Raw genomic sequence first — 11,907 nt, 5'->3', positions numbered from 1 at the left:
CAGTGACTTACAACYTGCATAGTAAGATTTTTGTGCAAGGTATCTAGAAAAGGTCACGTGATGCACAAGTAATTTACACAAGAGCAGCATTTACCAGTCATGAATAAAGCTCTAAAATGCTTTATGAACAAGTCTTTTGCATCCAAGACTGAACAATACCACCATTTTTTTCTGTTTATAAACTGATTTAAGCAAGAAGTTACCACATGCAAGCCCAACGACTTTTTGTTCCCTTGTAATACAAGATAGATGCAGCAGTTCATACTTAAATTGAATGAAATATTGTTGCATATTTATGTCACTGTGAAAGCCAATGGAGACCCAAACTTAACAGAAGATTTGATACTGCATTCAGTTCACATCATTGGTTAGTTGCTTGGGAAAAAGAGAAATCTGCTTTCAGTAGCTTCTGTTCAGTCAACGTGACCTTTAATTTGAAAAGTTGAATACAGCAAAAGAAACTGCCTGGGCAACAGCTTTTAATAAGAATACATGAGCAAATGCCACATATTATATATTGTTAGTGTGATCTATCTAGGAAATCCTGTTTTTCAGCAAGATTGACAATGGAGCGATTTAGCCTCTTCAGAGCGCTCAGCATTTCAGCGTACTGCAAACAGACATGTACCCTGTCTTGGACAAATTTCCAGAAGAATGACAAAGGTGCAATCATGAGTGTATGAATACAAAATACTTTCACTCCTTCTAATGTAAGGTTGCTTTTATTAAACACCGAACAGATTTATGGAATAGTTGGAGGAAACAAGCAAACCCCCTCATACCTCTAGATGATCATCTCTGCACACAAGCCCAGCTTKCTACCTACACATTTCTTGTAAACCTTTCAGCTCTTGAGGTTAAGGCAAATTTGCGTTACAGAAATCCATTAGTTTGCGTCATTGTTCCAGGAAGATGCTTCCTCAACTAGTTCACTTTTCCAGTTCTGTTATTTCAGGCTGAGAATAGTTGTTTTGCTTTTCTGTCTTCTTTTGGAACAATCTACCTCGTTCCTCCTTTGCTCCAGGACATAACTTGTATCCATTMTATTGTTCCAAAGTTGCTTTGGTATTCCTTTGAAGGCTCATGGCATTTGAACTCCCAAGTACCTAATGCACTACTAAAAGTGGTTTCTGAATTATCAAAAAAAAAATAGTTTTTGAAAACACTACCAAAAATGAAAGGGTATCTGTAATTTCAAATTTGATATAATCAATTAAAACACCATCACACACTTGGTATGGCAGAATTGTAGTTTGTTTTAGGTAATATACAAGTAAAAATGTGGATCCAGCTGCAATGAGTGCATGGGTGCGAAAATTAAGAAAAATTACGGTTCAGATTTCTCTCTAACTGTTTGTGTTCTTTATCTACTGGAAAAAAATCGTTTAAGAGCTAAATTTAAAGTGGATTGAGAGTAGTCTTAACGTGACAATATTCAATTCAGTAACAGTCTCCAAAGCTAAGATATTTGGAAAATGGATGAACTTCAGGCAGCCACATCTTCCGTACACAGGGAATCCTACTTAATTCTCATGAATCCATGTTATTCTTCCAAAAGACTTTAAAAATGAAGCAGCACATGATGTCAGCCTGTCATATTTGTGTCTTGCCCAGCATGGCCAGCCTTAAACATGAGAGATGGAACAAAAGCACTGCAAAAGCACTATGGATAGAATAATAATTTAATTTAAACAAGTATTTACACAGCATATAAAGGCAATCATTTCAACCATTTATTTTTTAAGAAGATACAGCTATCCAGTTACGAGAAGCAGCAGGATTAGATTTAGCAAAGATGCAGAATGTTTTAAATCCCTGAGACTGAGGCCTTCTCACCCTTGATGCACTCAATTGTCCACCCAAAGGTGCTACAAATTTTATTTCCTGCTCAGCTGTACTTTTGGTAGATTATCAGGCAAGAAATACAGTTCCAAACTTTACATCAGCATGATATTTAAAAGTATAAGGAACCCCAAGTTTCACATCAAGTTCATTCACAAGCAAGTGAAACAAAGTCTAAATTAATCGAAGGCAACCAGCTTAGAAGCACTTCTAATTCAAAGTTGGTATCTAAGCTGCCTTATAGGTAAGGTTACTTGGTCTGAAGATATAACTTGTTTTCATTAAATCAGACATGGAAAATAACTCTCATAGAGGCATTGTGATGCCAATGAAAGGCCTTAGGCACATATCCTTTTATATGTAGACTTACAGCCATCACTAGGAAGGTTAGTAATACAGAGTTGCAGTTCCCACTGCGGACTTCAAGTTATTTACCTATGTGCTCTCTATCTATGTGCAATTGCTTAGATTTTTGGCAGGCAGATAATTTAAGAATGACCAGTTCAGGTAACAAATATGTTTCCATGCAGACAATGCAAGTTCCATTACTTAATTTCAGTAGGAAGCCACACAAGGCAGAGGCAGGCATAACACATGCACAGAATTCTCAGGACAGGTTGAGACTTTTTTTTTCCTAGCAATRTCATTGGCACCTCCTGTCTGAGGATGATGTAGTATTGTATGAACCGAATTCCTCTAGCTGACCTACATACAATCGGCATAAAGTATGGGGTCAAGACAGAAACCAAGTAGTTCGAAAAGGAGGCAGCTGACTTTAGTACTACCTTGTTGATAGCTAGCTCTTCAATTCAAGATGGAAACAGAAGCCTAATAAAATTCAAGGCATAAGGCAACTAAAATAAAACTATTTCCAGTGTTAGAGGTAGGTTTTATCCAGTGTGTTGTATGACAGCCATTCCTGTAAGTGCATAATTCTAGAAATCAAACCATTCAGATCAACTTGATGTGGCCTATGTGCTCTTGGAATAATTATGGCAAGCTTTTTGCATGTCCTTCAAGAAAGTAGGCACACCACTCTGCAAAAAGAAAAGTAGAAGTCATTCTTCTATGATGTAATTAAGAGAGATTATAAATAAGACCAGTATCCTTATTATTTAATACAAGGCTTTCATACAAACACAAGACAATTCTAAGATCTGGTACAAAGCACTAGGCTGTTAATGCTTCATGGGCAGACAGCATCATTAAAGTTTGCAAATGTTAAGACTATTAGCTTAAGCTCTGGAAGATAGATTTGCTCATTTTGTTGCACAAATTTACCTGCATATTTGACTAATCAAAGAAATTTAATAAAAATCAACAGAAAAAAATAAGACAACTAGTATGAGGAGACGAGCAAGTCTTAAAAATGGGTCTGCATAAGAACTAGAAGGGTCAGTGCCTCTGTTTCAAAACATAATTCAACTCAGCATGCAGAAGGCATGTTTCAATGCAGTGAGTAGACTGTTAGGGACAGATCAGCCAGAGATAATTGTGCTGTCAATCCTTACTTACCTTGGCAGCCCAGTTGACCAGCCACGATGGAATCATGCCACCAGGATTATCAAAATAGTACATATAGACTAGATATGAGAGAGAAGAGTTACCAGAAACAGTTTTCCAGCTATAATTTCAGTACAAGCTCTAACACTGTATGACAGAAGCTGTCAGTGTGCATGACTGAAGCACCAGGTATAACAGTTGTGCTTGAATTCTATACAAGAAGTCAACTTGTATTAAAGTCAGATGTCAAATAAATGTAGCCATTTCCAATTAACTCTTGGGGAGCTGAAAGAGTCGTATTTTTAATGTAGCCTATTCCAAACCATTTCACATAACCAGTTTTGTAAAACAAGGTTGTCTTTAAAGGACTCAGTCAGGAGTCACTCTCTCAACAATCCCTTTCATCTGTAAATCTGTCAAACTCGTTACTTAAATCATTTCTGAATTAAGCAGTTTCCAGTTACTATAAAGCTACCCAACTGTTTGGCAGGAAAACAAATACCCGGGGGGAGAGGGAGGAGATGAAATGATCAGTAGCTTATCCTCAGTTACCTAACCAAACTTAAGAATCATTTCCTTACAACAGTAAAACACTGCACTGAATTTTTCAGCAAGTTTCATTCATTTCTAAATACTTCCAGTGTTCTGTATATCACTTTACAGTAACTGTATGTTGCTCAGACTTTTCAATCTCCATCTTCGTGTATTTTGCTAATAAATACATTCCTTGCCTATGTGACTTCTGATCATACTTTCTTGACACCTTACCTTTAGATCCAGTCTTGCCATCACTTTCAATTGCGAGACTTTGTTTATAGCTTGTAACTCTGATAATACCAGGCTTTTCTGGGCACTGAGGAACACACACACTTCGAGCTAACACAACCCAGATCTTCCGCCCATCAACATCCATCACTCGACATTCACGAATATAGACATACTGTAGTCCAAGTTCAGGAGGCATGTCAGAACAGCGTGTCAGTTTGACATACTGTGCAATGACAAGTGAATCACATTACAAATCCCAGCCCCTTCAAGTGATTTCTTGTGATTCCACAGACTTCAGCTCTGCACTGTATTAATTCTACTTCGCAAGGTTTTAAGTTGCCTGTGAGGAGGAACACCCACACTCTCCATCATGCTGTTCATATTCATGTAACATGAGGACTGCAAGATCTTAAATTAAATACAGCAGAGCAGTAGTCAGTACATTGTCAAGGTTCCTGAATGGCTAGATTACAAACTGCAAGGAAAACAGAAGGTTTGAAAGGATACATCCCTGTTTGAGAGAGGAAAAGGGTACTTCACTTCCCAATAGATTATTTTTTCACCATCATGAGTTTGCTCATACAGTTCTACAGTTAAGAAAGGAAGACCGTTAGATGTATTTAATTCCCACTGCAACAAACACACAAGACACGAGGAGGCATTCAGCATATTCCTGACAAACACCTTGTGCATATAACCCTTATACCTAAACTGATACGCAGGTACTGGCTGTGGCAGTAGAACACGTTAAGAACTTTCTAAGCAGGATTATTGAGAAACCAGATGCACAAATATAGCAGGCTTTTGGTTTTCTGCTGCTACTGATTTCATTGATGGGAGAAAAAAAAATCCAGGAGGATGCAGAGTCAGATTCCCTTTCAGATTGTTAGTCTTTCAAAGCCTTTCCACCCCAAAGTGTTTTCCTTGTCTCTGCATATTCCATATAATTCTAAACTACCAGCAGAGTATGCTTTTTCACAGCCATGTCATTATCCTTGTAAAGGATTCGGAGTTAAGATGGAATTAGAACAAGTACTGCATCCTAGAACTTGAAGAGCTCTTGCATGAGGCATTAACAAAGTCTGGAAAAGCTATAAGGAAGTTCCAGTAGTGTATACAGGTAATAGTGGACACTAGGTTCTAACAGTKTACCAGCCTCCATTACACCATCTTTACTCTGCCTAGAAAACCAATTGAAAGGCAGATGAATTGCAGGAGGGAAAGGGGGAAATGTAAGAGTCTCTAAAATGTGACAGTGACTCATTCAGTCAGAGAGGAATAGCATGACAGAAAGGAGAAAATTTAGTTTAAATCAAACCACATAACTGAGTTTGTGATATTCAACTGTCTATTCTCAGACCACTCAGCTGTCTTCTCTTCTGGCAATAACTGGCATCATCAGGGTACTGGAACTTACAAGATCCAGTGCAAGTTCCTGCCTGCACAGAAAGTGGGCATTATATGGGTGCGGTTACACTGAAGGATGTGAGCCAGACCAGACTGTTCACGTTAGCGTTTGGACGATTCTTTTCCTACATTCGATCACAGGCTTCTGTCTGAGGTACTACATAGCCTTCACAGTTTAAAGCAGCCTGCCACATCAGAGAAGTAGCTTTTAAAGGAAGGCTAGAGCAGACAGAAAATTTAATTGTTAAGGCAAGAAGAGTGCCACAGATGGGAGATGCTTTCCCCATGTAATGTGTTTCCAGCTAGGCTTCTGTTACTATGCCCTGCAAGTCAGCTGTCACCCCTGAAAACAACCTGTCCTCTTCTCCAGACTGAGGCAATACCAGACGCACAATACTTCCAGTGTTGTTGTAATAAGCTAAATCATTATGGTTTCCACCAGAGGTCACTGGAGTATTGATTTTCTACCTTTTAATTATAGCTTTACTTTCATTTCTAACTGATCCCTTTTTCACATGAATTAATTTTTGCAAATACAGAAAAACTACACAGTTGGCAGCCACATCATACCCACTTGTATTCCCTTCAGTCTGTGGACAGAAACCTTTGATCAAAGCAGAAAATAATGTTTTAATACAAAACTAGAGTTTACTTATCATTACTACAGTATATCACAAAACTGTTTTATTTGTAATAAACACATCAGCATCTGTTGTTTTAGCAAATCAATTATTATCATGAAGTTGTTGAGAAGTGCGGTCTCAATCAGACTGTGGTGCAGTCAGAAGCAGCAAGATTTTTGTATTGCTCAGGCTTGACTATGTTTTTTTACCATGCCACAGGACCCCATGGTGCTTTCAGCACTAGTTTACAGTTTAGTTAGAGCTTCCCTGCTGAATTGGGACCTGTAGCCAGACCCCTAGGCCTCAGGATGTCTAAATTACAGTTGAGAGGTACTGCTCATACAGATATCCATAAACATGCTTTGAAATTAGCCAGGGTACTAAATGCAATGCAACAGTAGCAGACTGATGCTGAAATTTCTGGGGGCCTCAGTCAAACCCTTGGCAGTAACAGATCAAAGCACCAGCCTATAAAGAAAGACCAATCACAAAAGTATTGTCCGTTCTTGCCTCCAGTTAGGCCTTTATAAAGTGCTTTGCTCAACAGAACTGGAACAAAGCAGCGATTAGTTCCCCTTAGTGCAGTAACAGCAACCTTTCTAAATAAAAAGGCAGTGCTACTCTGGTCATGTTTTTAGTTTGATGACAGCCAGGAAGACAGCAGAGAACTTCTTTTTGGACGGCCATTATTGTATAAATGATAAAAAGGAATATGAACAATAAAGAGCATGAATGTTCTGAATAGAAGTTACTTCTGTTTTTCCCCTAAATAGTCAGAGTGAGGAGAGGAAGAAGCAAGCATAAAAAGGCTGGCTATCACTACTGCATCATCTATACAGTTCTACAGAATGAGTGCATTTATATCATTTTTTAAGCTAAAAGGAAAGCCTTATGTGTATGCATTTAAAGAGTTAACTTCCATGAAAACTGATTTTACATACCAGCACAAGTATTTTAATTTACAGATGAATACATCATGGTCATATAAAGGATATAAAGGCCAGTTCTGCAACCCCTTAGTTTAAGGGTGTAGCTTCCCCCTACTATTTTGTTTCTTTTCTCTAAAAAGGCATTACAAAAAATAGAAAGTGTTTAAGAAGTGAAGGAGTCAGTTCTCTTAAGTGCATTTAAATCAAATTTAAGGCTACCAAAGTGACCTAAACTAACATGACATTTCAGACATAACTATAATATTTGTGTATTTGGAGTCCAGCTCGTTTTGTTTCATCTATAGAAGAGAGGCTTTTTCTACAAGAAAGCTGTTTCCCGTTATGACAAATGGCACCTTTTGCTAATGAGGTCACAGCTTCTGAAGGTTAACCAAGTGGTGATACGAGCCAAAGAGGTGGTTTTCTGTACAAAGACATTACTAATTGAGTCATTTACAATAGAGCTGTCCCAGACTTAGTAAATACAGCATTTAACAAGACTTTTATTTTGTAATACTGTTCTCTGCTCACCAAGACACTTGGACATGTGTCTTGGTTTTATAGGCCTGAACCACTTCTAAGCAYAGGCTTAAAATAGGAGGTCGCTTCCATCTTTAAAATGGATGAATCAGGATAGAGATAAGCATCAGCTGAATACTTGTCTTGTCACTGGTGACTTAACATTTAAAACGTTTTAAACATCACGTGGMTATCCAGGTCCAGCTGCTTGTTTTAAAGGCAATATTAAATTGCCTTCAATTGCCTAAATTGTCTAAATACTGAATTAGTTATTCAGTTCTCTGTAAGAGCCCTAACTCAGCAATCATTCCCTGGATTCATGCATTTCTAATTTTAAAAGGTGACAAGAACAACCAACCGTTTCAAACATGTTCAGAAAAAGATACTCCGTCCTACATGAAACTGGTGCAGACCATTTCAAGTTTTAAACTTCTGCTGCAATATGCAAAGATACACACAAGGTGGTATCTCTGTTTCTCCCCAGAACATCTAATAATCTTTAGTTTAGGAATCACAAGAATGACCGTTGTTAGGGGCTGCAAGGTACTCCAGTAACAAGTGAAGCCAATTGGATGCTTTAACCAATATGGAAAGAAGGTACATAGTAGCTAGACATTAGCTGTTCTGTGTCAGTGTTAACTTGTATACTTGCAGAGTGCAACATTATCTCAAAGAACACTCAGGTCTGGCTCAAAGTCCTTCAGACAAAGCAGCTTTAAAATACCTCTGAAGAAAAGTGTTAGTGGGAAGAGTCAGTGTGGACATTAAGGTTGCTTTTAAACTGCCTAGCTCAGCTTACCTTTAACATACTGATCCCATTGTTTTCTAAAATCTAAATCCATATAGACATCTGCACACAGGTCTGGTGGACAGTCAGCAAGACCACCAAAGATTTTGTATTCATAAAGTCCTGATTGCTGTGGAAACAGAATTGGGAAAGGAAAAGTCACACAGGAAAGGGAAGTATTCTGCAGCAGAAAGAACAGCTTCCTTCAGCTGTTAGGTGGGGCATGTACTACAAATACAGTCAAGAGCCGTGAAAGTAAGTGTTCAAAAACAAAGCAAGATTCAGTCTATAACTGCTCAACTTTTTGATGTATTCATGAAATTTTAAATGTAGACAGGCTGACCTGCCCAGCACAACAGCTGTTCCTTCCTTACACCAGCTACCCTTTTACTTCATAGGTAGTTCCAAAGGGAGCATGTTTCTTCCCCTGCACCCAGTCTCTCTTCATCCTCACTGGTCAGTGTGCAGTAAATCTTGCTCACACTGAACCTCACCAGAAGATGCACTTTAATAGGTATGGCAGAGACTCAAAGGCCTGTATGAAGGCCTGAGAATTCCAACCGTATCCAAGAAGTTACCAAGTACTGCATGATCCAGAATAGTAGATCTTGCTCTAAATTATTCTTGCTTCACACTGTAGCATGTGAAAGTTCTACAGTTTTCACACTTCTGTAGTAAGCGAGCTACATACATTTGCCTTGAGTTTTACCTATTTTCTTTCTGTAAACTGTCTGTACTGAGAGGGCGGGGTGCAGGATATCTCCTGTGTTAATGCTTTTAATGTTTCTCTCAACATATGGAAACTCCATTTGTGCCTACGGAGCAATGTTTGCACTATTGTTAGTACCAGTCCAGAACTAAATTAAAACAATGAGAGTATTTTGAGGATACAGTGTGGGAGTGAAATTCAAGCATTCCCAAGGAAAGGGAGGGAAGGATTATACAACTGTGTTAATGGTTGATCTGATCTGATCTGCTGTATGTAAACACACATTTACTGTAGGCAGGTCAACAGTAAATCATATTTCTCCCTATCCTTCTAGTAATTTAGAAAAATCTTACTGCCCTATGTCCTGTGGCTGCTCTTCTATGGAGCAACTGAAATAATTTTCTGTTCTTTTCCTGAACTTTGATTCTGAACTGCCTTGTGAGAGGTAACAAATCAAGCCCACCCAAAACTTTAATTCTCCAGTCAATATTCAAAGATAGCTATTCTTTACTACACCCACTGTTTCTTTGCGTTCTTTAGCTCCTCTTCATCTGTTTGGCAGAAGAAAGCCATACAGTAATTAGCTCTCATTTAAACCATGACAGCTTGCATCAAAGATTCAGTGTAGCATTGTGCTTTGTACCTTAGTGAAAACAGACTATAGTTTCACACTTCCAAACAGAGTATAGCTTTAGGAACCCAAACTAGCACATTAGCTTGTTTGTTCCTAAAGCTTTTACATACCACCCAGTAGGCAGCCAGAAGTGCCTGTAATACTTTTTGATCTAGGATTATCAAGAGATAGGCTTACAGTTTAGGTCTTTGAAAATGCAATAGATGGAACCTCCAAAGGTTAAAATAGACCTGGTAGTGATATAATTTACTGCCACAAAATTCAGAAGCAGTTAAATACAGAGTGCAGTTAAGTCCTGCAATACCTAATCTGATTTAGCATAACAGATTCTACCTCACATTCAGAGTTAGGCTTTCCAATTGGTGCACAATACCTGTCCAGTCATTCTTACATCTGCACGTAGAATCTCTGCACAAGAGGCAAGAGAATGTAAATGTTTTTCAGTCAGCTCCGTAGCCCATCCATGATGGAAGCATCAGAAGGAGCAGCCTGAGTCACTTTCAGTCTGGCCAGTTTCAATATACAGGACAGCAGTAAAGCCATAGCAACACAGGCTGCTTCAGTGCAAGTCTCATGGACTCCTGGTTCCATCTGTTAGGCTAAATCCAGCCCCTGATTTTCCTAAGTTAATTAGCTGATGTTTACTATAAGCTTAATTAACACAGTGCATTTACAGTTCTCTTACAAGCTCCAGACCTAAAGTTTCATTTAACTTACTCCATAAGCAAAGCTCCCAGTAACCACTATTTCAACATACTTAATTCCTGTTTAGATACTAGATAAACACCACAAGCTAGCCTTTGCTGTATGCACTGACTCATAAACTTGTCCTGTTACTACCTTTTGCCATTTCCATTCAGTAAGTAGCGATCTTTTTAACCACAGGGAAAAAATACCAGAAATGTAAAAATACGACAATTTTAAGGTAGTAAAACACACTTCCCATACCTAGGTTTACATTTCACACAGATCTGGATGACATATTTGTTTGCCTTTGCCTTTGCTGTTCTTTTTCCTCTGAAAATGAACATCCCAAGAAACTGGGCAACTAAGCCATCAGCCCTAARTAGCAGTTGTGTTTCCTGAGCTGGCGTTTAATGCCACTGTATCCCTTGCCATTTTAAGTGAAACCTGCAGTTCAGATAAGCATGCTAAGTCAGATACATAAAGAAAGAACTTCTTACTCTGATGAGACCTTCCCAAGAACCAGTTTGTCAGAAAAATGGGCCCTTGCAGGACTTCCCAGAAAGAGGAGGGGTCTTCTTGACAGAAGCGAAGAATATGTTCAGGCATTACAAACCAGTAAGTGAAACTATTTCTACAGTACAAAGTAGCAGAACTAGCCATATGKATAGCACCTAGGGCTTAATCTCCCCTCCTCATCAGCTAATGAGAGCCCAACAACACAAGATGCCATCATCTGCCATTTCTCTAGGTCTTTCACATGCAAGAAAAATCAAGATGAGCTGTCAGACCTTGTAAAGCACTGCAGCTTTCACTGTAACCATATCCAAGTTTGGGAAAGATGGCAAAGTGAGGCCTGACAGATGATTACAACTTCAGTATCTCTGAACAAATTACTTTAAAAATCAGTCTCTCTGCTCCAACTGAGTATGGACGTTGATTTAATCTCTACAGCTTTCAGACTTACACAGTAGTGAAGCAGCTGAGAAGTGTTGGCAAACCTGGGGGGGGAAATTACCTAGCGTTCTCTCTACTGGAAGTGCAGTTTAGCTACATTGCATTTAGTACAGCTRAAATGGCAAATAGCAACGACTTGCCCAACTTCATAAGGAATAAGCTTATATAYGCTTTGTACGCAATAATCATAAAACTAGAGAAATAGGATGGATTCAAAACCCGTTACGAAACTGGAAGCGTGCTCYGGCTTCGGAAGCTTCGCTGTGTTCACGGGCCTACTGGGGCAGCTTCGGCACGCCTCAGGTCCAAACTTTTCATCCTCTGAAATAGCAAGTCCTCGTAGGAGAGGGGAATTGTATCACAACGCTTCCTGAGCTCCCCCCGATTTGAGGGGGGGCGCTCTGGAGGAGGCGGACGCTGGGGGAGCGGGCCCTGCGCGGCGGGGAAGATGCTCTGGCCGCAGGGCGGGCCAAGGAGCGCGGCCCCTGCGGCCCCCTCCGAGGCGGCTCCGGGCCCGCCGCCGCCGCCTGCCCCCTGCGCCGTGA

At 39.5% G+C, this 11,907-nt stretch overlaps 1 protein-coding gene across 2 annotated transcripts; it reads right to left on the bottom strand.

The window, feature by feature from the left end:
• Nucleotides 1-703: 703 nt before the first annotated feature.
• On the bottom strand, nt 704-11,863 carry PCTP (phosphatidylcholine transfer protein). Of its 2 annotated transcripts, XM_085304639.1 has the most exons (6): nt 11,594-11,863; nt 8,391-8,508; nt 4,621-4,700; nt 4,114-4,285; nt 3,358-3,425; nt 704-2,879 (listed from the first exon to the last, which is right to left on the bottom strand). In XM_085304639.1, the coding sequence occupies exons 2-6, from the start codon at nt 8,431-8,433 to the stop codon at nt 2,814-2,816; spliced, it is 429 nt and encodes a 142-aa protein (XP_085160765.1). In that variant the 5' UTR covers nt 8,434-8,508; nt 11,594-11,863; the 3' UTR covers nt 704-2,813. The 2 variants fall into 2 exon arrangements, with proteins under 2 accessions (XP_085160765.1, XP_085160764.1); XM_085304638.1 differs by lacking the exons at nt 8,391-8,508; nt 11,594-11,863 and having other exon boundaries at nt 4,621-8,381.
• Between the last annotated feature and the right edge of the window lie 44 nt (nt 11,864-11,907).

Source organism: Rhea americana, unplaced genomic scaffold, assembly GCF_003343005.1.
Source record: "Rhea americana isolate MKP2758 unplaced genomic scaffold, rheAme1 scaffold_21, whole genome shotgun sequence".
NCBI lineage: Eukaryota > Metazoa > Chordata > Aves > Rheiformes > Rheidae > Rhea > Rhea americana.
This window is presented reverse-complemented; position numbering and strand designations above follow the sequence as displayed.

What these genes read in the sequence shown, in the direction of transcription:
- PCTP (XM_085304638.1), bottom strand. Translation starts at nt 4,806, where the DNA reads ATGCACAAGGTGTTTGTCAGGAATATGCTGAATGCCTCCTCGTGTCTT. An exon ending in TTCCTCTCTCAAACAGGGAT is followed by an intron (nt 4,286 to 4,620) that starts GTATCCTTTCAA and finishes CTTGGACTACAG; the next exon opens with TATGTCTATATTCGTGAATG. An exon ending in TGGCAAGACTGGATCTAAAG is followed by an intron (nt 3,426 to 4,113) that starts GTAAGGTGTCAA and finishes TCTCATATCTAG; the next exon opens with TCTATATGTACTATTTTGAT.